Source organism: Lemur catta, chromosome 14 (genome assembly GCF_020740605.2).
Source record: "Lemur catta isolate mLemCat1 chromosome 14, mLemCat1.pri, whole genome shotgun sequence".
In the NCBI taxonomy this organism is placed as follows: Eukaryota; Metazoa; Chordata; class Mammalia; order Primates; family Lemuridae; genus Lemur; species Lemur catta.
Window position 1 is genome coordinate 13,662,622 of NC_059141.1, and position 27,053 is coordinate 13,689,674.

A 27,053-nucleotide genomic window follows, 5' to 3' on the forward strand; every position below is an offset into this window, starting at 1 on the left:
GATGAACCTCAGAGGCATTGGGCTGCGTGAAAGAAGCCAGATTCCAAAGCTGCAAGATGTATGATTCCATTTTTGTGACATTCTGGGAAAGGCAAAATTGTAGGGACGGAAAATAGATCTGTGGTTGCCAGAAACTGGAGGTGAGGGGAAGGGTCACCTACAAAGGGCACAAGGGAGTTTTCTGGGTGATGGAACTGTTCAATACTTTGATTATGGTTGCGGTTACATGACTGTATGCATTTGTCAAAACTCAAAAAATAGTAAGCCAAAAAGGGTGAATTCTTCTGTATGTAATACATACATACTGCTGAGTGTATTAATTTTAAAACATGAAAAAAATGTATCAGTGTGATCAGAATAACTAAGAATAAGCTAAAATAAATACAGCTCTCAATCTTTTCCAACCTAAAAGCACACTGCTCTTAATAACCCAGGCAGAAGACAAAAGGTAGATTTTGTTTCCTTGTCAAAGCCCCAGACGTTGTTATTCAATATCCCCAGGTAAACCAAATGGCCTGGACATCATACAGCACTGACAGAAAGGAGGCAGTCCTTGCCCAGCAGGTACAACACACCTTTAGCACCAAGCTGTGGCCCATTTACTGGCCTCAGACACATCAGGCCCCCACCTGCCTCTAAGTCTTTGTTCACACAACAGTCCTTGGAAGAATGAACTCTCTTCCCTCTCTTAATCTCAATCCTGCTGTTTCCTAAATCCTCCCTCTTCAATGAGATCATCTTTGTCTACCCCAGGCTGCAGTCTGCTCTCCCTTTCCTGAATTCCTACAGTATTTATGGCCCATATCACTCTCTTTAAAGCTACTTGTTTTTCATTCTATGCAAATATATGCATGTCCTCTGGTCACATGCTGACAGAGACACCTTTGGGGCAAGGATTGCATCTTATGCTTTGTATAGTAGGGATCCTGCAAAAAGCAGGTATTTAATAAATGTTTGATGATCATGATGATGATGATGATGGTATCAAGGCCCGGGTTGGTCTGTTTCTTGTCTGGTTACCTGGTTTGAGGATATACTTTTGTTTACACTGAGTTTTACAAAGGCCAGATTTGAATGGAAGGAGAAGAGGAGAAAGTGGGTCTAGCGGGTGGAAGGAGACTACCCGGTGTTCCCCTCAGCCACCTCAGTGTGAGAAAGTTATGCATATGAGAAATCAAGAATTTTAATTGGCAAGATTAATCAGCTGGAGATAAGAGTGTGTTATGGGCCCCACTAAGCCATCTTTGGGGCTGGGGTTACAGTTCCCCAGAGGGAATGTTTTAGCCTCTTTCCATACTGAGCTGCCAAGAATAATAATTTTAGGTGTAAGACTAAAAACTTTTCCCAGAGGGCTGTCTTCAAGGTCAAGGGGATCATCTGAAACTGAAATGAGAGATCTACTGACAGGCAGGGAAGAACTCAGTGAGGCAGAGCTCACTGGGGGAAAGATGCCATCTGCCTCCCAGCCCCCTTGCTTGGAATTCTTCCCTTTATCCTTACTGTTCTGTATTTACTCTTTTTTTGAAAATGAAAATGCAGAGAAAACAGTAAAACAAATTGCAATAAGAGAAGCTATAATAAAAGGTAACATACAAAAAAATTCTATATATTAATAGTAAGAAATGAAAATCTGCTAAAGGTCGTGAGAAGACTGTTCTGTTGAATCGAAAAGCCTAGAAGATACCAGCAAGTGACCTAGGCTGCAGAAGCAAAAAATCAAAAAGGATTCTTCTTGGGGAAATTTATAGAGGGACAAATAAAGTGACCTGTCAAGGCCTAGCAGAGGGCTTGGTCACAGGGTCTCTGGGTATCCTTGTTCCTTGGTTTCAGCCACAAGTGGGCATCTGGAAATACCCAGAGAGGTTTCCTGCAGGTGCTCCACTCACCCCTTCAAGGCAAAGTTAAGCAAAACTTAAATTGTTGGCAGTCCTTTCCCCGACCTCTGAAAGCCCTCTCCCTTTCTCTCCAAACTCCTTGGCCCCATGTGAGGGTAGATCAAGACCACTGGAAACCACTCGAATATAGGAACAACCCTCCATATTTCCAACAATCTTTTTCCACCGAAATACCCACAGCCTTGGTCAGAAGTTAGGGGGCAAAACAAAAAGTGCTTCACAGAAGGAATTGCAAATGCTACCCAGAAAGACAAGTTTAAAGTTCATTACCTACAAATGTTCATCTCACTTCCGGTCCCGCTGGTATAATTCCACAGAGGTCAAGTTGATCAAAACTCCAAAGTGGATGACACCCTTCAGATGTTTTCTTGAACCAAGATGGGGAACGTCTGTCCTCTGGATTCCAGTTCTCACAAAATTCGAAAATGACAAAGTGACATGTTGGAATTCAAGCTTGCAGACCCGCATTTACATGCCACTGGTTACTAACAGATAACACTGGAAGGACTGTGGCTTCAAAGCCCGTGTTTTGGAAATTAAGTAAATATGTGTATTTATACAATGGATTATGAAAACCTTTTATAAACAAACTGGGGTATTTACATCACAGACCTTGAGACTCCAAAAAAGTTGTTGTGCTCGTCTATGTCAACTTGGATTTACCAGCATGCGGTCTTTCAAAACATTGCCTTGCAATGAAAGAATGAGAGGAAACTGCAAGACAAATAAGGTGAATGAGCCCTCTCTCCAGACCACTATGCTGCATGATTTAAGAGGTGGAAAAAGAATATCTTTTGGTGTAGGGAAGTTACAAACCGCGACAAGAAATAAGGCTAGCAAATCGAAGCAAGCCCTAACATAAGTAAGCTGAAACTCCATAAAAAGGAAAGAATCTAAGTGCTTACTTTTATCTACTTGAATGAACTTTATAGGTTGAGGGATGGAATGATTTAATTCTGGGAGGGAAAGAAATGTGTTTTCATCTTCAAAGCACTTTCATTTGAATAAAATAGCTCCATGAAGTCAAAACAAAGGTATCTAGGCTGATTAGTACTCACCGCAATTTTTTTTAAAACATTGTGCTTTTTAATTTGATAAAGCAGAGATCCTTATGCTATTCTGTGAGGTGTAGTTAACATCTTCCTTTTGTCCATAATACTCAGCACCTTAATCTTTCGTTATCTTTCTTTCTTATTTTAAAACAGTAATTTAAAGAGGTTTATTCCGAGCTGAATGTGTGTGACTGGCCCAGAGCACATGGCCTCAAGAGGGCCTGAGAAAAGGTGCCCTATCGTTCATTATCTAATAGGACCATTTGACAGATGGAAATCAACCTTTTTTAAAAAATGGTTCTTGAAACTAGCGGTCGTGATGACTCTGTACAATACCAGATCTCAAAACGGATTGGCTGAACACTAGCAGGTGGTAGATGCATCCCTAAAATATGATGTAGGTAGGAATTAATAACTACAATATAATGAAAATTAATAATTAACTTAAAAGGTAACAAGACAATATTTTATGATGCGTCTAATGTATATAATGCAGGTTAGATATCTTGGTAAAGGAAACCTACTGAATTCATGACAGAGGCTGGCTCTGGAGAGAGAGAAGACTGGGGCTGGGTAGGAAACCAAGGGGCTTCAACTTTATCTTTATTTTTGTTACACATTTAAAAGATCTGAAGTGAATATGGCCGAATGTTAACACGAATCAATTCCAGTAGGAGGTGGGTATATAGGTATGTGTTTCTAATTACAGTTACTTTTCTATTCTGTTCACTTTCCTCTTTAACAAAATGGAAAATGTTAAGGGAAAGGAAAACCCAGCTAAGCTCAACAGAACTAAATGATGGATGTGCCAACCATGAACGAAGTAGCTGTTACCAGAAGGAAACAAATACAAACTCCAATGATAGAAAACAAAATCTGATGCCCGTGTAAGGTCTTCTGTTTAATTCTTGGATAAAAATACATCAGATACCCTCAAACAGAAACTTCCCGTGCTGCCGTTGGAAACTTCTGGTTGCCACCAGCCATGAACCTGGTTTTTCCCTTCCATTGCTGTTATATTCTTTGGGATCTGTCTCCCACGTGTTTTCTGTAAAATTAGCATAATGATTCACAGTAAAACATATTTCACGGCACATGTGTAAGATGTAGGAATAGAGACTAACTACAGGGAGGTAAGTTACAAGTCAGCCTCTACTGTATTTGTCATTTCACCTTGATCCAGCTTGACTTGCTAATCAGGCCTTTATTCTGACATCGGATTTCTCTTCCTTGCTCCTGTCTGCAGCCTAAGCCAGGGCTGTTAATTGTCTTGGTCACTGGGCAGGTGGGAGCTTTCTTTCTGGCAGGACCTTACACCAAGCACTTGTTGAACATCCCAAGTTTTAATCACTCCCTAATCTCCTACTCACAGCGATCGACTTGATTTAACCTCTCCCATTTTCTGAACACTTGTCTGCTAGAACAAATGCTCTCAGGCTCTCAGCTACTGCTCCTGGTTTTTGAGCCATTATATCCTGTTGTGCGGCTGCCAGCTCATGTATTTATTGTGCTCTGGTCAGTTTTCCAGCCCTGTGATTTGAAAATACTCTTCTTGTTTTATGCGTGGCTGGCAGAAGGGTTTTTCAAATCTGCGTATATTTAGGGGATATTTAAAATAAAACTACAAACATGGTGTAATTTTCGGAAGTACAACTTTTCTATAGAGAAAAGAAAAATATAGAAATACAGAGTATGACATCTGTAGCTATTGGGTGACCAAAAAAAAAAAAAGTTTCTAGTTCTCAAAATTAACAATCCATTTTAATTTATTTTTTTAAAAGTTATTTTTTTCCCATTCTTTCTTGGGTTTGTTAAAATATTCCAGCAGTGTGATATGGCCAAAAGAGCATCAGAGGAGTGTAGGCTTTGGAACCCAACTGGCCTGGATTCAAACTCTGCTCTTTTAGTCTCTGTCGGCCTTGGTCTCCTCATATGGAAATGGAAATAAAACTACTGGAATCTTTCTTGATATGTAGTGTATTTTTTAAAGTCTCTTTTCTTCACTAACTACCAACTTATCACTCAGAATCTATCTGCACTACTCAGCAAGAATAATCACCAACGAGTGATGCTCATCTTGAACCGCCCTGATGGGACAGGGGACACGAAAAACATCTGACTCTGGGACCTCAGCACAACTGCTCTGGAAAACAGACTTCTTTTGAAATGAACAGTTCAAGCACGAGATTGGTGTTTGGACTGGCTGCCTGTTCAGGCCCTTCCCACTCTGGGATTCCATGATTCTATGAATATAAATTGTTTTCTAGAAAGAAATTAATGTGTCAAGTTAAATTTGCACCCATTTACACAGAGTCACAAGATTTGACAGAAGGTCCAGTTAGTTTACTGACTTGTTTAAAAAAAAAAACAAAACAGGTCTTGCAGCGACAGGGGTTGGATTGCTTCATGGAAAAACTTATCTGCCTCACTACAAACTGCAAAAGGAATTTAGAAGTCCTCTGCACACAGTCCTCAGCCAGTTGCACTTGTCTTCCCTTCTTCAAAGTCTGATGTTGGCCATAAAGTTTATGAAGTATTTTCTCTAGACCTTGAGAATTCTTTTCGGGGCATCAGGGCTCCAAACAGATGCATTTCAGGGGGAGAAAGGGAAGGAGGCTATGGTTACTTGGATTCCAAAAGTAAAATCCCAAGAATAGTATCATCCCAGGATGTAGTTTTGAAATAACATCTAAGGAGCAAGGAGGTAACGGGAAAATAATTTTTATTTGCTCCCAAAAGTACTATCCATGGCTATAATGACTGTATTTCTTATTAAATATTTCAAAGATGCTCAATAAAGTTAAAATAAAAAGAAAACCTAAATGCCAGAAAGAAAATCCTGCCCTGTCTTTGGTGTGATGTCGTAGCTTCCCATACAAAATTATGGACTTCTGTTTGAATTTCAACTGAGAAAATAGTAGCTCACTTTTATACTGTAGGTGTGTAACTGAAACGTGATTGCACAACAAACTTTCACCAATTGAACCACATTTTGCACATTTTAACACTTGATTACAAATAGTATCATATTTGCCTCTATTCTTTTGAGTGCAGATTGTAAGTTCCTTGAAAATGTTTTTGTACTTTAGTATTCAGCACATGCATATAGATAGGCTTCAATAAACAATTAACATTTCAGAGATGCTTTATATTCATTTCTGAGTGATTATCAATTAGGGGGACTCTACCCCCGCCCAGGTGGGTGTTAATGATGTGGACTCCAACCTACCAGGGGCTGCTGTTTAAAGATCTTCTGCTCTAGTGAACTTAATAGTCTACCATGTCCTAGGGCTCTGTGGATGTGGAAGTAAATCAGGAGAAAGAGTGGAAAAATACTGTTGGAATAAGACCAAAGAAATGAGTAGGGTATAGCTTAGAAAGAAAAGCACATATTCTATCATGCATGAGAAAAGAAAAAAGTCATAGGCTTGTAAAGGAAACTGGGTGAAAACAGAAGAGGCCATTAGTGTTAAAAATGTGATCTTTTGTGGACATATGTATCCTTGCATCTTGCATCTTTTCTGCATCTTGAGTATTTAAAATTACCCAGGGTATCATGGCAGAGTGTTGAGTTGGAGAGAATGGAGCCATGGAACAAATTTCAACCTTCACTCCCCAGCTCAAGGGTGACTTGGAGGGTTTCTCTCTTGACTGAAACCCAAGCTGCCACCTCCCACCTGGCCAAGTGTGGCTTAGATCAGAGAGCCCAGAAGTGGGGTGGGGAGGTGGGGGTCCTGCTTCAGTTTCCATAAAAGGGCACTTTGGTGTCCTAGGTAGGAGACAGTCAGGAGCATTACTTGAGAGCGCTTAAGAGGGTGGGCTCAGGGGGAAGCGCCTGGGTTCCTAAAGCCCTAGACAGCCAGTTCCCAGCTCTGCATTCTTCGGCAAGTAAACTGACCTTTTCCAAGCCTCAGTTTCCTCATCAGTAAACTGTGATAACACATCCTTGTCTCACAGTGTTTGCTCAGATGAGTGATGCAATGCACATAAGCAATTACTGTGGTGCTAAGTAAAATAAGAGCAACTAAAGAAAAATTAGCTATCATTTTGAAGCATTCTCCTGAGTGATGCATCCTTCTTGAGATAGTATCTTATTTTTCCAATTCCTACTCTAGGACAGGTGCCCTTACTCTCAAAAAAGAACATTGCTCTAGTTTATTAACATGAACAGGGTGTCCACAGGGATATAATTTCCTGAAGGTCAATAGAACTGCTCCTGTTAAGGGCAATAATCCTCTATCTCCTTACTATTTGCCAATGACTAACTGCCCTTCCTAAACCCAAGTGTAGTAATGAATTCAGATGTAATTAACATCTCCTGACGTGGCTTGCTTTTCCTATTGTTTAGGGTTCTCTGTTGTCTAATGACTACATTTCTGGGACTCCTATTTTTAACAAACATTTAAAACCTGACAGATGACAGCTCTTAGGTTATCATTGTTCATTAAAAATAGGATTCGCAACAGGTAGCTGTTAAAAAAAGAAGGGAGACTGAGTAATTAGGGAAGGTCACCTGATAATAGTGATTATTTTGACAGGGCTGGAAAATGGTATAACAGGAACAGAAAATGCCAGGTCAACAGCAGTGTTCTCAATCAAGAGAACTAAGGGTGGCTGTACATTATGCAACAGGCAGACACGGCCGCAGCAGTGCCAAGAATCTGCTTCAATCTGCCTGCACCCTGTTCTGAAACTGAGTGACCTTCTTGGAAGTGGGTGAATTTGCCCTGCTATTTCTGGCAGCAGTTCCGGTTCTCAGGCTTTTTATTCTACCAGTTGCACTTCTAAAGTAAGAAATATGTTGTCTGCCTGATACCGAGTCCTCGGTGCCAAACACATTCTTTCAATGATGTAGGGGAAAGTCCTGAATACATTGGGCATGTGAGGACAACAAGCTAAAACTATAAAGAAGGAGAATGTGAACTTTTCCTAGCTATTCTTAGGCAACTCACCTGGCTTGGAGCTGATGCACCATCTTTTAGAATGAGGAAGAATATTATACACACACACCCCTGCCACATACACCTGCATACCCAAACATCACATATGTGCGTGCATATGCGTACATAGTTAATAATGCCAGACTCTATATTTTTCTTACCTGTTATTTTATAATGTCTGAATTGGCTATAGAGAAGAGGTATTTATCCTTGAATGTATAAGATACATTGTCATTTTGAGAAACTATCTAAGAAAACCCACCATTTGTCCCCTCCTCATCATTGTGTTCTTACTTATGTTGGGGTGTTTCTGTAGGTGGTGTTAGGATGTTTTTGCTTTTAACTTCTCCTTAGAAACGGGCCAAGTGTCTCATCTCAGTGTCTAGCCCTCCCCGAAGCCACAGATCTCTTTCCCCAGCTGCCTGGTGGCCACCTCTCCCTGCACCTCCACATCCGACTCAAGAGCCTCAAATCGCACATCTAACTCTGTTTACCGTGAACTTCTCCCCAGCGAAAATTGTTCTTCATCCTGTATCCCTTTTTGCAATTTTATGGCCTTCTCTCATCCTCTGGACTCCCTTAACTAATCTCTGTTTCTCCCACTCTTTTTCCACCTGTCCATCCTCCCTGTCACTGTGGATCACTTGCGATAAAACTCAGATCTGACTCAGTTATTCTTTTAGTTAAAACTTTCAGTGACTCGCTTCCCTGCAGAATGAAGCAGAGAAGTTATTAAGATGTGTAAACGCCTTCCCAATCCAGCCTTTGCCTGTTGTCAGAAATCCTTTCCCACTGGGCTAGCCTGGCAGCTCATGCTCTAGCCATGCAAATTTTCTTGCTGTCTTTGAGAAACGCATCCTTCACTTTTTTTGCCTGCATGCCTTTGAAAGGTTCTCCCCTCTGCTTGGATGGAACGCCTTTTTCATCTTGGCAAAAACTATTCCTCCTCCAAGTAGCAGCTCATCGATACTTGTGGGTGCTGCTTTCCCTGACTGTTACAGCCAGTTTTTGAATCTGCTCCCTCCTTGAGGGTCTGGCAGCAAACCCTGCTGAACTGAATTAGAGACTTACATCAGCCACTTCCTCCTCCAGGTCTCCAGCTCCGCCCCCTCCCCACCCTCCACCAAGATTAGCAACTCTGAGTTTCCATTACCTAACCTAGTACCTGGCTTCCAGGTGGAGCTCAATCAATGTTCCTTTGATAGAAAAATATAAATTAGTCAATTAACTTTGATTTCTTTTAAAACTCCTTAGAAAGTGATTGGGTTTGCCTTCAAAGAAAGCCTGAACTTTCAAGAATACGTCAGTGGTTAAAGGTAGGGCAGTTGTAATTAAGCAGAGCTAAGAAAAGACCTTAGCAGTTACCTGGTTTAACTGGTAGCCTTTACACATTCCACGTTGTGGTTACTAGATATAAAACTACTCCCCCAAATTTATTGGGGACAGAGGGCATTGGAACCCATGCAGGACCCAATCCCCAGTTCAGGGGCCTTTTCTGATGCTTCTCTTTGAAGTGTTCAAAGTAGAAATTATTCACAATAGTTTCATATCCTGGATTTAACCTGCCATACGAAAGCGGATCATTCTGCAGGTCATAAAACTGCTAATTTATACAAATAAATACTGAAACAAACGCTGTCATACTTGATCCCTAGGCAGCAAATCAGGCTGAAAGGGAGTGGCTACGGATTTCAACAGCTCTGCCCAGGGAGAGGTGTGGGAAGTCGTAGGTAAGGAGAAGAGGGGAGGGGTGGAGAACGAGAATTTAGACTTGATTGCGTTTAGATCATCAAAGTCAACTTTGGGCTGCCTATTGAAACAATGTGAAACCTTTGGTCTGAAAATCTATCCGTGGGTCCCTTGCGACCAGCTTGTCCCATGAGATTCCATGTTCTTCCTCTGAACGGATCCAGGATCCCACAGGAAAAGCTGATTTCTTAAGTGTCCAGGGAGCCACATCCCAGGTCTCCCCAGAAGATAGGGGACAAGTGAAAATAAATGGAAACAAACAAAAAAACAAACAAAAAGCCTTCATTTTTATCCAATCCTTGAAAAAAATTTAAAATTTGGGAGAAAAAATTTGTTTGCCTAATTTAAAAAATTAGCTGAATATGTGTTTCGTGCTAAGCACTATCGTCCTCAATTTACAGATGAGGAAGTGAGGCTTGAAGAGGTAAATAACTGGCCTAGGGTCCCAGATCAAGTGACAAGGGACCTAGGACCTAGGTCTGTTGGCATCAGAACCCCTCTGCTCTGCTGCTGCTTCCTTCAGAGTGGCAGAAAGACCTGGGACTGTTTATTGCAGCTGAGTTGATTTGCCCACGCCAGAAGACGTGGAGCCCAATCCAACCATGGATGGTGGGAAGGGGTCTGGTCTGTAAGGTGGAAGATTTTGTTCTAGTTCCGGCTGAGATTTACTAGCTAGGAGCAAGTTTTGAGTGAGAATGGTGGTGGCACTTTGGGAGGAAATGAAGGATTTATTGAGTGCCTGGGCTGTGCGCTTGACGCGTGACCACAACAGATCTGGGAACTCTGACCCCTGTATCAGACGAGACTGGGCGTGTTCACAGTGGTATGGCCTGTATCAGACATGACAAAACTTGGGGCTGTAACTAAGACCCTCTGTCTTAACACAACTCAGCTGTTTGTTCCAGGAGCAAAAAGACCATAAATCAATATATAACTGCACAGTTTGCTTCAGGAAATTCCTGCAGGCTAATTGATCCAAGACAACAGGCAAACAGCTTGTTATTCAAATAACAGTTTATGTGTCAAGACTTGCTTCAAGCCCCTTGCCCTGCTAAGCCCAGCAGTCCTACACTGTTATGGTACAAAGTCTGCCCAATCTTAACCAGTTCCCCTTCGAAAGATCTGACTAGGTACTTTCAATCCCACTTTATCGGTGTGGAAACTGAGGCTCAGAGAGACTAAGAAACTGCACATAGCCAATAAATCTGGCAGAAGCAGATTCAAATGTAGAGGTCTGCTCTCCAAGACCAGCTTACCACAGAAGCCTGAACTTCTTTATCTGTAAAAGGATATTGCATTGGCTCAGGAAGACTCAGATTCTTCCTTATTCGCTTTAAACTCGGATAAAAATAAACTTAACCATGGTTTAAGTCACAGTAAACTTTCTTCCCATCTCTTTCCATTTTGTGAAAATATTTTCCCCAGGGTTGGTTTTACATGATTTTATCTAAATAAACTGCAAACCTAGTAGAAAAGGATCCTAGCAGATACATTTTTTTATTGTGGTAAAAGGCACATAAATAAAACTCACCATTTTAACCATCTTAAAGCTCACAATTCAGGGGCATTTAGTATATTCAAAAGCTGGTGCGACCATCACCACTATCTAGTTCCACAGCATTTTCATACCGCAGAAGGAAACCTCATGCCCATTAGCAGTTACTCTCCGTTTCCTTCTCTTCCCAGCTCCTGGCAACCACTAGGCCACATTCTGTCTCTTTATGGGTATTTCATATAAATGGAAACGTGTGGCCTGGATATGTGGCCCTTGGGGTCTGGATTTTTGACTTAGCACACTATTTTTAAGGTTTCAGATTTTGTATTCTGTATGATACTCATGATGTGTGTATGTGTGTGTGTGTGTGTGTGTGTGTGTGTGTGTGTGTGTGTGTGTATAATTGTTGTTGTTGTTTTAAGAGACAGAGTCTCAGTCTGTCACCCAGGCTGGAGTGCAGTGGTGGCATCATAGCTCACTGCAGCCTCAAACTCTTAAGCTCAAGTGATCGTCCCACCTTGGCCTCCCAAAATGCTGGGTTTATAGGTGTGAGCCATTGTGCCCGGACTCATTGGTATATTTTTGGCATTGAATAGCAGCAAAGGCTTAAGGCAAATACATTAATTATTAGGCTTGAGAGTTTTTCTCCTATTGGGAGGGGAGACGAAGCGGTCCTCCAAGGTAACAATGTGATGGGAAACGCTCCACACCCCTGGGCCGCTTGACCTGAGGAGGAGCTCTCTCCCGTCCTAGGCTCAGGGCTGAGGCCCAGCCAAAGCCCCACTGCAGAGCCTGATAAAGAATATCCCATGATGGGCCAGGAGTCCATCATCTGGGCTTTTTTCGGCCCACCTGGCCTTTTCTTTGCTTAGTCCTTGTTTAGTCCTTTGCTTAGTCCGTGGCAAGCTGTTGGATGAAGCCAAGTAACAGGGTGAGACTTCAGGTGGGATCCAGCTTACACTTTGGACATCTTATGGTCCATGTCACCAGACTAAATGGAAAGAGGCTGCAGGGACATTTTCCTGTCCATGCCTGGAGGAAGCCCTTGCTCACTTAACTTGTCTCGCAAACAGGAGTCAGTCTTTTCAACGTGACTGTGGATTTCACGCTCCTGCGGATCTGCCGGGGCCCTGCTGTTGGGGAGCCTCTTTCAGATACTTAGACTGAGGAGGAAGCTCTTCATGAACAGTTCAGACAAGAGCCCAGGAGGAAGTGTTTGCTGCAACACACCCAGAATTCTCTCCTATCAGACTCCTAAAAATGTCAAAGAAAAGAAATTGTGTGCCTAATACTGACAAATCTAAATTATGATTTGATGCCAGGCACTAATATAAATCCTTCTCCCAGTGACAGCTCAACACTTAGAAAATTTACTTCATCATTTCCTTTCCCAGTTAATGTCAAGTTGGAAATTGATGCTTGATACATTTAATAGTAGGACATTTTATGCCTTTTCCTTAGAGGATTTCATTTTCTTTTTTCAATCCTCTGAGTTACGCACGATATGGGATGCGAAAATACAAACAGAAAAGCTAAAATGTCATTACTTTTCTTCTTCCCCAACCTTTAAGATAAAGACGAAGGGTCACAACAAGTTCAAAAATATTCATCTTATAAATATTGCATAGAAAATCATAAGTTGAGATAAATGTTAGAGAAGCCACTGAGAACATATGAGCACAGTCAATTTATGAGACAGCTTAAAATAAAGAAGCTCTCCGTGGTACTAAGATTGCTGTGAAATTTTGCATTAGCTTTCTTTTCAAATATGGCAGGAATCTAAGGCATGAATTCTTAATGGACCCCTTGAAAATAATTGTGACACTTTTTGCATGTAGATTTATGTGTATCTTTCTGGGATGAAGATCATAACATTTTCTTTCCCTTTCTTTTTTATTTTGTAATATTAAAGGGGTTATTGCCCCAAGGATAAGAAGAACTTTTACTCTTAGAGATGGTTGGACTACAGTGATTTTTTTTTTTAATGGTCTCTTCCAATTCTGAGATTCTATGAAATCAGCCTTGTATTAATCAATGATATTTCCTTAGCTGATAGATCATCTCTGGCAGAGATTGGCTATATAATATAGTCAATATATATATTGACTATTGTTCATTGTTTCCCCCAAAAAAGTTGCCTATGAATCACTATTACAACTTTGGCTATTAATATCTGCTAATAGGATACAGCCTTAGTTATTTTGAAATCTCCCTGTAACTGCCACTATTTAAATAACTATGTTTATTCCTAATTTTAAGTATTTATTGAATAATATCACCAGTAAATCAATTGATATAATTTATATCGTAGGTTTAAATATGTTTTGCTGTCTCCTCTACAGAGTAGATGACACTCTATGAAGGAACATTCCATAATACAGGTTCACAGTTTCTTATTCCAAATTCCCCAATCCAGAAAGCTCTGAAGATAAGAGTTTTTCCATAACTCATTTGGCTATAAATGTGACCTTACTTGAACTCATTTGGCAGAAAAATCTGACTTGAACTGGTATGAAGTTATTTATAGTCATTATTTATCCACTTAGTATGAATAATCATACATTTCATGGTAGAGATATTAATGTTTAATTATGAGATGCTGACCTTGGCCCTGCTTAGATGTTATGTAATATCTAGCATATGCTCCATATCACCTTCCTAAAACCCCCAAAATTCTGAATTCCAAAACACATCTGACCCCACAGGGCCTCAGATAAGAGCTTGTGGACCTACCTCATGTATTTTGTCTAAAAAGATATATATATATATAATGTGTATATATGTATATATATGTAATATTAATTTCGACATTTTCAACATATGGGTTTTATGAATTTGTGTGGTCACTCTTAAAAAGGAACAAAAAATGCTTTTCTCACATTTCCAAACTGCTAAACTAGACTGATACACAGCAAGTTATTTCTCATTTTTGATAAAGAGATGTTAGAAAGTACTTGTTTACTTTGTCTCTGCTAATACTTCAAAGGTGCAGGTGGAGCAAACATTAGCTAGAGTAGCTGCCTGATTTGGGGGACCGTGTTTGTCTTGCCCTATGCTCTACCGGGCCTAGCACCTCACAGGGAAAATAAATGAATAAATGAGTATGAATAAATGAATAAATGAGCAAATTATTTGTAATACAGTAAAATGACAGTATATTATTGCATTGGTTAGAAACAAAATGTCTAAGTGTGTAATCATCTTTTATGCCACAAATTTCAAACTTTACAACTGTAATCTAAAATTTGTTTGGCTGAACACAATTTCTCAGTGTCATCACAAAAACCATCATTTTTCTCCCCATTTACACACAATTCAGCTCTTACACAAATGCCTAGAGTTCTAGTCCAGAATGACCTAAGCGTGTGGCATTTTCAGAGGTATAGTTAGCTAAGATGTTTCTATAATATGGATCAGGAAAATGAGTTCAAATTCATCTGATATGCAAATCAGAAAAAGAAAGATTTCAGTGCTGGTTAGACATATATGTGTTTAAGGAAAAGAACCATATCGATAAATGAAATAGAAATAATACAAGATTAACAGAACCAAATACGTGGGTTCCCATAATGTAGAAACTGAACCAGTAGCTTTCTATGGGGAATGTGCTTCAATCTCAGGAAGCAGCAAAATAGCCTCCTCACTCCCAGCTCGCCACTCAGTCAAATAATGGATAAAAGCAGAGATATGCAGTCCTCATAAAGAGACAGCCAGGTCAGCAAGACTCGACTGTCACCTGCTTAGGTGTCTTAACTTCTGTAAAGAAAGAATCTATCTGCTGGGGAACGGGACAGAACAGGGAGAGGCCGGCCACGGTTGACGATAGAAAAAGGAGAGAGTCAAGCGTGGGCAGTGCCCAGCCAAGCCCTATCTAGGGGAGGGTTGGTGTGTCAGAGCCAGAGGACTTCCAGTATTCCAGGCCACAGTAGAAATGGATGCCTTGATACATCTTTGTAACCAGCTTTCTTTGTTCTGACCCCATGCTTGCCAAGAACATTTTGATTATAATTGTCTTCCCTGGGTATAGAGAGAGAATGTCTGATCATGCTCCAGTGTGTGTAATAGGCCTTGTGACAGCTACTTTGTGAATTATTGAAGTGGCTTTCTGATTTTATATATCAATCTCAGAAAGCCGATGCAGAGAAATGCATTCTTTCCAAATAGGTTTCTGAGTGTTTAAGGCAGACGGCCCGCAAATGTCCTGAGGTCATTCTCCCTCCCGCAGAGGTCTCCTGGTGTCAGCCTCTGCACTGCTCGTCTCCCACCTGCCCAGTCTGAAGCCTCAACACTAGGTTTCTTGCAAACAATAATCCTGGTAAAGTAATAAAAATACGCTGCTATTTAAAATGAATTCCTCATTACCAAGAACATATATACATAAAAAAAAGAAAGAATGCCAGGTAAAGTCTTAATGCTTTGTCAAAAGGCAAGAATCTGTATAACTTCCCTGGAAATAGTTAAAAGAGTCCATACAGACTCTATCTTTTATGTTAAGGTGGGAAGATAATGATTATAAATCTGTTTCATGTGGAAAAAGCCTAAGTGGGAAATGCAAACTTTGAGAGGGCTGTGATGTTTGTTTGCTCCAAATACATTTTTAATGGATATGTTGTCATTTCTTACAGTATTAACATGCAGAGATAAATTTTAAAACAGAAATATGGACATTAGTGGAACGAAATCTGATTGTCTTAGCTATACTGACTGTTCGGGTCCAGAGAGAACACTGGAGCTAGAAACAGGGCCATGTAGAGTACAGTGAGAAAAATGGCTCTAGACCTTAGGATATAATACAATAACTGACAAATAGATCAAGTATTTTGCACATTGACAACTGACCTAGAAACCAGAACATGTAGGTCTCATTTAGCAATTTTAGTGAAATGCCTATTTTAAAAGAATAATGACGTACATTTTCATGCAGTGTATACCACCTTCATACTCATTGGATTTATGTTGCTTTGGTACAGAATTCTAGCAGTCTATGTGCCATTTCTAGAAATAAACTCATTCTTAGAAATATCTGGAAAATAACCCCATTGTTTCCTGTGACACCAGCAGAGGCTGCCCCATTTAGGTTGCAATTTGAGGCTTGGCACCTTTCTTGGAGAAAAGGTTCTTTATGTCTGATGGTGAAAATCTGGATTTACAGAAGAAATAGAGGGCTACATCACATCTTCTGGTAGTGAACTGCTTAGATAGGTCTGTTACCACTATGTGCCTGGGTTGTTGCAAAAGGCAGAGAACTTGTCTCGGATAGAATTCAGCTAATGAATATTCAGAGTGTATACTATGTACATGACAATGTGCTGGGCACTGATAAAAAGTCAAAGATAAAAAGAATAGTCCTTTATCCTATAAAGGAGCTTCTAGTCCGGTGGGGAATAAAAAGCAGTCTGGGGGCGTGAATGAGAGACTTCACTTAGGAGTCAGGCACCTAGACTTGATCTCTGTTCACCTGCTCCCTTGAACAAACTATCTGAGCTCATCCCCTTACCTCTATAGGGGGCATGACCTTCAGGCATTCACTACCCTGATGCACTCAGAAATCTGCTTGGTAAGGGTGCCTTCCTCTGGGTCAGCTTCTGAAATTGATGTACAAAAATCAAAAAGGCAACTTAATAATGAGCTCATATATAATACATGAGATTATACAAATCTTAGTTTTCTGATTTGTACAATGGGATTTTTGAATTTACTTACTCACAATTACTTTGAAGATAAAGTGAGATGTTGATCTCCATCTATCATGCCTTCTGATGCCAGGTTAATCTTTCTAAAACACTGTTTTAAACCTGACATTCTTGCTCATAAAGCTCCATGCTTCCAGGAAGATTAGAGTTCAACACTTCACATAAACTTTCTGATCTGTTCTCGGACTACTTTTCCAGTTTCATCTCCAATTACTCCATCAACATAAACTAGTTGTAATTGATTATTCATTGTCTGAACACTCATCTTGGCTACGCATACCTCTAGGCTTTTGTTCATGTCATTTTCTTCCCCTTGTAACTTCCCATGGAGTTATGCCATTTTATCTGCTTATCTAAGATCCACCAGTTTTTCAAGCCTCTAGATTAAGCCCCCTTACCACCCACTTCCTCCTCTGGCTAGTGAGTGCTTAAAATGTGGCTGGGCCCAATTGAGTGTGCTAGAAGTGTAAGACACACGGTGGATTTCAAAGATTTAATATTTTAAAAAGGGAAAAAATGTGAAGTATCTCATTAAAAATGTTTTACATTAATTACATTTTGAAACACTATCTAGGCCGGGCACAGTGGCTCACGCCTGTAATCCTAGCACTCTGGGAGGCCGAGGAGGGAGGATCACTTGAGCTCAGGAGTTTCAGACCAGCCTGAGCAAGAGCAAGACCCTGTCTCTACTAAAAATAGAAAAGTTAGCTGGGCGTTGTGGCATGCACCTGTAGTCTCAGCTACTCAGGAGTCTGAGGCAGGAGGATCCTTTGAGCCTAGGAGTTTTGAGGTTGCTGTGAGCTAAGCTGACGCCACGGCACTCTACTCAGGACAACAGAGTGAGACTCTGTCTCCAAAAAAAAAAAAAAGAAATACTATCTGTTTTACTTTTTTTTTCTTTTTAAAGAGGTCACTAGAAAATGTAAAATTCAATATGTAGCTTGTATTGGATAGCGCTGGTCTAGAGCCCTACTTTTGGCCCATGTGCCTGGCACTCAACCATGTCTGCCTCCTTCTTTGTCCCTTTTCACATGTGGATGTCCAATCTCCACAACCAGCCTGTGATTGCCTTGGGGACAGGCTCAGAGTCCTAGGCTGGGTGTACCCTGTACAACACACTCACTCAGTACATAATTAAGAACAGATGAACATATGAATCACAAAAGACTAATCACAGAAATCCTCTAAACAGTTAAGCTCCCCAAATGTTTTCCCAGCACATCTAATGTGAAGAAACTTATTTGTCCCTCTGAACACTCCAAAGATTTGAAGGAAGTTGTAAACATGTGCCCTTTGGGAAGTGGGGGGGTCCATTAGTTGCCTGGTTTGAGAAAAATTTTATATATTTTTAATATTAATATTATATATTTTATAATAATTTATAATATAGCATAAAATAAATTCTATTTATTTTTAAATACATTATAAAAATTTTATGGTTTAAAAATGTAGGCCGGGCACAGTAGCTCCTAGCACTCTGGGAGGCTGAGGCGGGGGGATCGTTTGAGCTCAGGAGTTTGAGACCAGCCTGAGCAAGAGTGAGACCCTGTCTCTACTAAAAAAATGGAAAGAAATTAGCAGAACAACTAAAAATATATACAAAAAATTAGCTGGGCATGGTGGCACATGCCTGTAGTCTCAGCTACTTGGGAGGCTGAGGCAGGAGGATCGCTTGAGCCCAGGAGTTTGAGGTTGCTGTGAGCTAGGCTGACACCATGGCACTCTAGCCTGGGCAACAGAGTGAGATTCTGTCTCAAAAAATAAAAAAATAAAAATGTATATTGCCTGTTTTGTCCTGTGCTTGCAGGATGTTTTTTGTAGTACTGTAAGGATTTATTTATTTTCATGTTACATTTTTTCCTTTTGTACAATTTTTTTTTTCAATCTTCAAAGTTTTGTGGCTCTGGTGATATTGAAGAAAATTATTAGCACACTTCCAGGAATGATGACATATTGATGCTACCAGACCAGGTATCGAATTTAACAATTTGAAGTTGTTTATACAGCAAATGGAATTACATAGTGCATAGAAAGCTGGGGGGAGGGGCAGCGTCACTGTTTTCATATACATACATCATCAAGAGGACTTTTATACAAAATAGTGGCTTAGTCATCAATTTCCAGATTCCCCTGAGAACAATTGTGAGTTAAAACAGCATGAGGGATTTGGGTTTGCTATAAAGGAAACATTTGCTGATAACATGGGTTATTCAGTGGTAGACCAAGTCTTTAAATATCAAATTAAATTTCATCAGACTTGGTGATCTGCACTGACTTAGGTATATAACCCTGCATGAGGACTGGGGTCTTGTTTATTAGACATATCAAGATCTTTCCCATGCTGAAGAGTCTGTTATTTTTCTGTTATTTAGGTATGCCTATTTTAAGAAAAGAAAAAAAAAAGCATTATCTCAGAATTGATCACAGAATCATTTAAGCACCATGAGTTCTTTAAAAAGAGCATCTTACTAAAATGTTATCTATAATGGTTTAAAAAAAAATCCCTGGAGTGCAGAAAATGTTATTGGAACATCTATTAATGTTTACTCTTCAAGAGCATTTTTAACAAGGACTTCAAGATTGCAGGTGAGTTTCTGCAGTTAACATAACAGATATTTTAAGCCAGTAAAGTTCGTGTAGATTTGTCACTGTTTATTATGTTGGGCAGAAAGAAACTTGATACCCTTTAAGCCACAAAGGAGAAGCAAGCAAAAATACAAACTCTTGTTGCTCCCCGCACTTTTCATCTCTAAATGACTATTCCAGGAAAAAGAGAATAATCTGGATAGTTGCCTTTAGCATTTACAACTCAATACAAAATTGTAGAATTGAGTAGTTTTCCAAACTGACTTACTTTTCTCAAAGTAGCTGTGAGTTAAGAATCACTAAGCAACTACTTTTCCTCAGCACATAGCAAACAGGTTTTTTAATCCGATGTTTGGGAAGAAGATTATTTTCTTCAGTTGTGGTTTCTGTGGAATTTTAAGTGCAGTAAAAAATGAAAGACCATTTGTTTGAATGCATGGGGTATTATATACATATTTTTGCTATTCTTAGTTCTTTTCACTTTAAAAAAAAAAAACAGAGGGATTTTTGTGGGTGGAGTTGCTAGGAAAGGGAAAAGAAGGTCAGGAGGAAGTATTAAGGATAGATCTAGCAAAGCAAAGAACTTCTCCTATCAAAGCATCTCAAAGGGATTTATAAACAAAGGCCACTGATCAGGCTTTGTGGGAAGTGAACTTGAATCGCAAGGAAGCCGATTGACTTCCCCAAGGTCATTGGGCACAGCAGGAACTTCAGTTAGACAAGGAACCAGAGTGGCCACAGTTGGCCATCTACTTGAACAAGTTTTCTACTCTCCTAAAATTTTACCCACAATTCTCCCAAATCAGCTAGCCTCATAATAACTAGAAAAAACTACTCTAATACCTAAATAGTTGAAAGTGGAACAACTAATGTTACCTTTTGAAACCAGGATACTAAAAAGACTGAGAAGGTCATGTGGCTAAGAAGTGACAGTGTCATAAAAAGAAAGCCTGTTAAGGTAGCCCCTACATCCCAAATATTAAACTCATCCTGGAGACCTTCCTTGACAGGAAGGACAAACAATAGTTTAAATGTTTGTCTGCTTGGAGTTGCTACATAATTATGAGCAATACTGAAATTCTCAGGAAGAAACCCAAACTTGACATTTAAAATACAACACAGGTAAGTTTTGTGTCATAAATAGGAAGAAAATGGTGGGATCTTGCTACTCCTAATTAACAGCTATGAGCAAGGGATTGTGGGGAGAGAGAGAGAGAAAAAAAGAATTGTACATGTTGAGAGATGTTGAAAATCAGAACTTTAGGAAACCGTGGATGAGAAATTAGTGCTGCTATGAAGAAAATTTATCAAGAACTGCATGTCTAGATGTTCCTAGCTTATTCAAGAACTGAAAAAGTACTCAAAAAAAGGGCTGGTGAGTATGGTGGTTCTAAGACAACTGTCTTCAGGTGCAAAAGGGGAGTGGGAAGGGATGTGATCTTTGCCACACATCCAGTGCTTTCTTGGGTGCTGCTAACATTACTGCAAAGATCATGCTCTGATGTTCCCAGCACAGTGTGAGCTGCTTGGGGCTGCTGTTTTTGTAGTACATCATTAGGGCAACTGGATTTGGAAGCCTCTTATCTGTTCCATGACCAAATGACCAAATCTGATTGATTCAGACGCTATCTCCCTCCTCCCACAAAAGGCTAAAAAGACTGCCAGGGAGGTAAACTAATTGACAAAGTATCTATTTATAGCATTAATACCTCTTTGACTACATTATAAGGGGTATCTAGTTGAGACTCTTTAAATGAGAGCAGGCTAAACATGGGTTTTGCTTTTAGGAGAGGGGTACCCCTTGGAAAGCAGTTCAATGGAGTTTGCCTGAAAATCATTGTAATGTAGCAATGCTATTCGGGACACACGGAATAAAAAGTTGTGAGATTCAAGAGCAAGATTCTAGATGAAAATTCAAATAATGTGGAGGGTGTGTGTAAAGGGGAAGAAAGAGAAATTAATTTAATTCCATTTGCTGATGTGACTGTAGCACAACTATTTTTAGGTACAATCCAAACAGTGCATATCTTCTCCATTTTGATTAGTAGAAAATTGGCAGGGAGTCAAAAGAATTAGTATTTCTCAGCAATTATGCCAGAAATGTACAAATAAAATGACATTATCTGTGCCAATGCATTTAATTTGAATCACTGCTAAGGTTTTTATTTTTTTTCCTTAAAAAAACAAATGGACTATCTTTGTTAGAAACATTTTTTTTTAAAAAAAAAAAAAGTCTTTCACAACTGGCAGCAAAAGATATAGAATAATTTCCCTTTAGACTCTTGCTTAGAAGCTCTTGCTAAAAAGTTAAATGTTAATATTACCCCGACACTTTGGGTGCAGAATTTCCGCCTGGCAATTTTACATATTGCCAGAGGAAGTCAGCACATTCAACAAAATGTGAAATTGAAATAAGCTACGAAAACGTGCTTCACAAGGAAAGGTTTTACAATAGCCACTTAGAAGTTATTAATAATTCCAGTTCCAAAGAAAGTACAGACCAAAAAAATAAACTCTATTTGCAACATTTTATATAGGCAAGTTCACCAAGGGACCAAGCCATATGGTATACCAATTATACATTTGTACAATGGAAAGAGAATGTATATATCCTGGAAAATCTTGATTGTTACATGTTAGAGAACTTTACAATGTTAAACCTAAACATAATTTCCAATGTAGCAAATCAATGAATCTTGATTGCATTTTAGTTCCCTGCTGTGATTTTAAGGTTTATGCTTTGGTTCTCTGTTACACACAAGCCCGTGGGTAAGGCTGATTTTCTGCACATTCATCGTTTTTCTCTTGCCACTTCTGCAGTGCACTATCTCACCAGATTAAACTGGATTGGCAGCTTGCTCCTGAAATTGCCAGAGCTATTGGGATTTGCAGCCCTATTATCAATCAATGGCTATCTTCTTCAAAAACGACAAAAAGTAGTTTTCACGGGTATTCAGAATCACTGACATGGTCCCTTGTAATCCTCAGACCACACAAAAATCTTTTTCTACTTCCTACCAATATATATAAACTGGTCCCAAGATTATAGTGGTTTTCTCTAATTCACTAAAGAGACTAACTCTGTGTACTAAGTAGTTAAATTACACATATTTGTTCGTAAAGCTTAAAGGACTTTCATGATTTTCAGACCTGAGGTTTGGTGGGCCTGTATGTATGTTTTGGGCTGGGAAGATTTCTTTATATTTAAATGTGAAGACTTATCTCGACAAAATAAGTTAACAATCAGGACAACAGGAAAGTGAAGCATTAACCTAGTACTTCAGTGTTCTTCAAATGAAACCGAAAACATTAAGTCCATCAATTTAAAATAAGGAAGCACAAAACCTCTAACAAAATGCATCTTACATACTCATGGGGTGGGGGTGAGTAGAATAGAGAACTATATTTGGTTCCTAGGGAAATTACAGTGACATTTCATCCTGAAATTGATTTTACTTTCTCCACAATAAACTTCTTTAAGTATTTATCTTTGTATTCTTAATGAAGCTTCGCCATCTTTATCCCTTCCCTTTTTTCTTTTTTTTTGCTGGAAAGGGGCTCAACTTCATACCAGCTTTTGTTGAAACTGCTACTGTGCATGCAACCTTCTGCTGGTCTCTGAAACATGTACGTAATTAACCTTTCTCAGATGACTGTCTCCTGGTCTTCAGAATATCCCATTGCAAAAGAGAAAAATTGGTCCTGACTTCCCCTAGCAGAGAATAATCTCTTCATGTGAAAACACAGCATGAACCGCAACTTTATACTCTCCACTTTGGTTTCTTTACTGTTCAGTCATGAAATGAAAAGTTTATTTAAAAATACAGTGATATGTACTTAAACTTATTTTGCAGAATGTACAATTCATCTCAGGATGGAATTTCACTATATTTTCCTTAGGAACTCATTTTATGAAAAATACCCTATCCATTGGGTGTTGTAATTTTGTTACAAAGTTAAATGATTTCACACTTGCTTTTTTACCTGTGACCTGTCCACCCAGAACTTCTGCTGAAATGATCTATTTAATTACACAAGAGAAAAAAATAGTTACTTACTTCAGAAGCCCTTTTATAAATTTTTGCCTAACCATGAAAACATTTTTGATTCTAAACAGCTACTGCAGAAATCTGCACACACGGATCATCATAGGCTGTGATTCTCTATCAGAACACAAAAATAAGCTGTGGAAGCCACTTACCGCATTCCAAGTAGGCAACTGATTATTCAATGAGTTAGTCTTCTTTCCTGTGTTTCTATGAAAAGTTGCAGCTGAGTTACATGGCCCAATCACTTTTTTTTTTCTTTTTAGAAGATACGCAATCCCAAATGTCACTTCTTAAGTCAAGTGCAGCAGATGGGATCTTGAAAGTGTCTACAAGTAGTCTAGGATACCTTGAATCCGGCTGTGAAAATTGAGGGCAAATCTGTAGCTCTCAGTAGGTGAACGCCTTATTTGGTTAGAGGCATTTTGCTATGTTACTGAGTCATGAAAAGCTATTAAAAGAGCTCTATGGGAAATCCAGTCTATATTTTGAACAAAACAGTCTTTTTCATTATCCCTGACCCCTTACAGACACACGGTACATAAACTTGATTGTGCTTCATTGGTATTTATTGCACATGGACCAATTCTTCACACAGTAGTTAGTTGCACCAGAGTATAAATACTTGGTAAAACACACAAGAGGAAATAGAATGTACACACAAGTGCTAATTTTTATCAGATTCACGTGGGCACTTGGACATAAAAAAATAATAAAAAAATCCTCAAGATAATTATATTTATAATATGGATACAGTTACAGTACCATGATAAAAGAGTATAAAAAAGTATTTTCCCAATAAATCATTAGCTCAATAACATAATAGACAACAGGAATAGAATCTGAATTTTATTTTAGTTTTTAAGATCTGTCCACCCCCCATTCCCCCGTTAAAAAATATTTTCTTTTTGTGCAAGTAACATCTTCTAGGGACTTTACAATTCCTAACACTGTGCAAAAATGGCATTTTGAACCACGCCTTGTTTGTTTTGTTTTTTGTTTTTACCCACATGTGCAGTAATCTGAACTGTTTCCTCTTTTTTTTTAAATGTCCTGTCTTCAATTGACAGAGTCACATGTCACAGAGAGGCTCAGCGCCTGGTCCTTCCAACTAATATTGATACATAAATAGCTGTTTAATATAAACAAGTCTTTCTATCTTGCTGTGCAATATGCACAGTGTGAGGTAGAAATCCCTCAGCCTGACCACCGAGGCGCTCGGGGTGGGGTGGGGGGGTGGGGGGTAGCCGGTTTGCCCTACAGAAGGAGAGCAAGGTGGGGCTTGTTCCAAGAAAATCTTAAAGTTTCTTGAAACATGATTGTTTTTGCATCCATCCATTCCCTTTGCTTTCAGAACAGGCGAAATCATTACTCAGGAATTAAAATGAAATTTTTCTGGAAAGCAAAAGGAAACACATCTCCACGAACTGTCATTTCCCTCCCCTCTCTCTCTCTGGCAGACTGCTCCTGTTCCCGGGAAGGAGACGGAAGCCAAGTTCATGGTCTTTTATCCCCTAATGCTTCTCCCTTCCCCTGCCCCCCGCCCCCCATTTCCACTCCCGGTCCTTGCAGAAAGTGTCAAAAAACACCTGGGGAAAAAAATCTAAAGATGCATCACATACGCACACACAAAAAGGCCGAACCACAAACAGAAAAGAACCCAAGATAAGTCAGCAATCCCACCGCTCCTCACACCTTCCTTTTTGTGCAACGGTCCGTAGCTTTTCTGTTTGTCTTGGATGATTCATACGAGGTTTGTGGGCTTCGTGTTCACCTGCTTTCGGTCTTGAGTAAACACAGATCTCTTTCCCCTGGGAAGCCTTTCAAGGGCGCCCGGCTCTCCTCTCCCCGGGCGCGGAGCCCGCGTCTGGGCTGCGGCGGCGGGGATCTGGGCGCCCGGCGTGCGCGCCCCGCGCGGGGCCCTACACCTTGGATTCCGAGGCGAAGCCCGGGCGGCCCGGCTCGTCCAGGCTCGAGTCGCTGTCCGCCACCGCCCCGCCGTTGCAGCCGGCCCAGGGCTCCAGCAGGCGCGCGGGCGGCGTGGCCCCGACGTCGTCGTCGTCTTCGTCGTCCGAGGCAGCCCCCGGCGACGGCGGCGGCCCGGCCCCCGCCAGGCAGCCCGAGGCGCGCGGCCGGTCGCCGTGGGCTGCGTGTCGCCTGCGGGCGGCCCGGCGCGCCCAGCAGAGCAGGCGCTGGAAGGCCTTGCGGAAGTCGGGGCTGCGGCAGTAGATGATGGGGTTGAAGGCCGAGTTGGCGTAGCCCAGCCAGTTGAAGAAGACGAAGAGGCGGTCGGGCACCAGGTCGCGGTGGAAGGCCTTCACCACGTTGGCCAGGAAGAAGGGCAGCCAGCAGAGCGTGAACACGCCCATGATGATGCCCAGGGTCTTGAGCGCCTTCTGCTCGCGCAGGGCGACGAGGCGCGAGGGCCGCCGCTTGCTGGTGCGCCCGTTGGCCACCGGGGCGGCGGCGGGTCGCGGGGAGCCGGGCGCGGGCGCGGGCGAGGGCGAGGGCGGCCGCGCGGGGCCGCTGAGGAAGCGGCGCTCGCAGCTGTCGATCTTCTTCACCTGCTTCTGGGCCTCGCGGAACACCCGCAGGTACACGAAGGCCATGATGCACAGGGGCACGTAGAAGGAGACGACGGACGAAGCGATGGCGTAGGCCCGGTTGGTGACGAAATCGCAGCACTTGGGGTCGTTGTAGCAGCCGCGCGCCTCGTCGCTCTCGGCCCGCCACCAGTGCATGAGGATGGGCAGGAAGGACACCAGGGCCGAGATGGCCCACACGGTGCACACGAGGGCCCGCGCCCGCGCGCGGGTCAGCAGGCTCTGGTAGCGGAAGGGCGACGTGATGGCGAGGTAGCGGTCCAGGGCGATGACACACAGAGTCTCGATGCTTGCCGTCACGCACAACACGTCCACCGAGGTCCAGAGCTCGCAGAAAAAGGAGCCGTACTCCCAGCGGCCCCACACCACGATGGTGGCCCCGAACGGCACCACCAGCAGCCCCATGACCAGGTCGGCGCTGGCCAGGGACATGATGAACAGGTTGGTGAGCGTCTGCAGCCGCGGCGTCTTGGCGATAGCCACGATCACCAGCACGTTGCCCGCCACAATGAGCAGCACGATCAGTGCCATCAGCAGGCCCATGCCTGCCGTCCACTGCTGCGACAGCGGCGCAGGGCTGTCGCTGGCCGGAGGCAGCAGCGAGGCGGGCGGCGACGCCGGCACCAGCAGCCGCGCCGCCGTGGCCGCGCCGTCGGGGAGCGGCGCGGCAGACGACAGGTTGCGGGGCTCGGAGGCGCCCAGGACGAGCGCCCCCGCGCCCATGCCGAGCTGTGGAGGCCGGGGGCGGGGTGTGTGGCGGGGCTGGGCCGTGGTTGGGGAACACCCCAGAAGCCGGGGCGGAGGGGTGCGCGGAGGGAGGTCGCGGCCAGGTCAGGGCAGCCGCGGCGCGGGGTCCGAGGCATCGGCGCCGGGCGCCTTTCCCGCCGGAGCCGAGCGCTGTCGCCGCCGCCGCTGCCGCCGCCGCTGCTGCTGGAGCCGCTGCCGCTGCTGGAAAAGCCGCCGGGACCTCAGCATGTTTCTGAGAGCGCCGGAC

At 41.8% G+C, this 27,053-nt stretch overlaps 1 protein-coding gene across 1 annotated transcript; it reads right to left on the minus strand.

The window, feature by feature from the left end:
* Positions 1-24,003: 24,003 nt before the first annotated feature.
* ADRB1 (adrenoceptor beta 1) lies at positions 24,004-26,843 on the minus strand. The gene has a single exon (XM_045568851.1). The coding sequence runs from the start codon at positions 26,780-26,782 to the stop codon at positions 25,379-25,381; it is 1,404 nt and encodes a 467-aa protein (XP_045424807.1). The 5' UTR covers positions 26,783-26,843; the 3' UTR covers positions 24,004-25,378.
* Between the last annotated feature and the right edge of the window lie 210 nt (positions 26,844-27,053).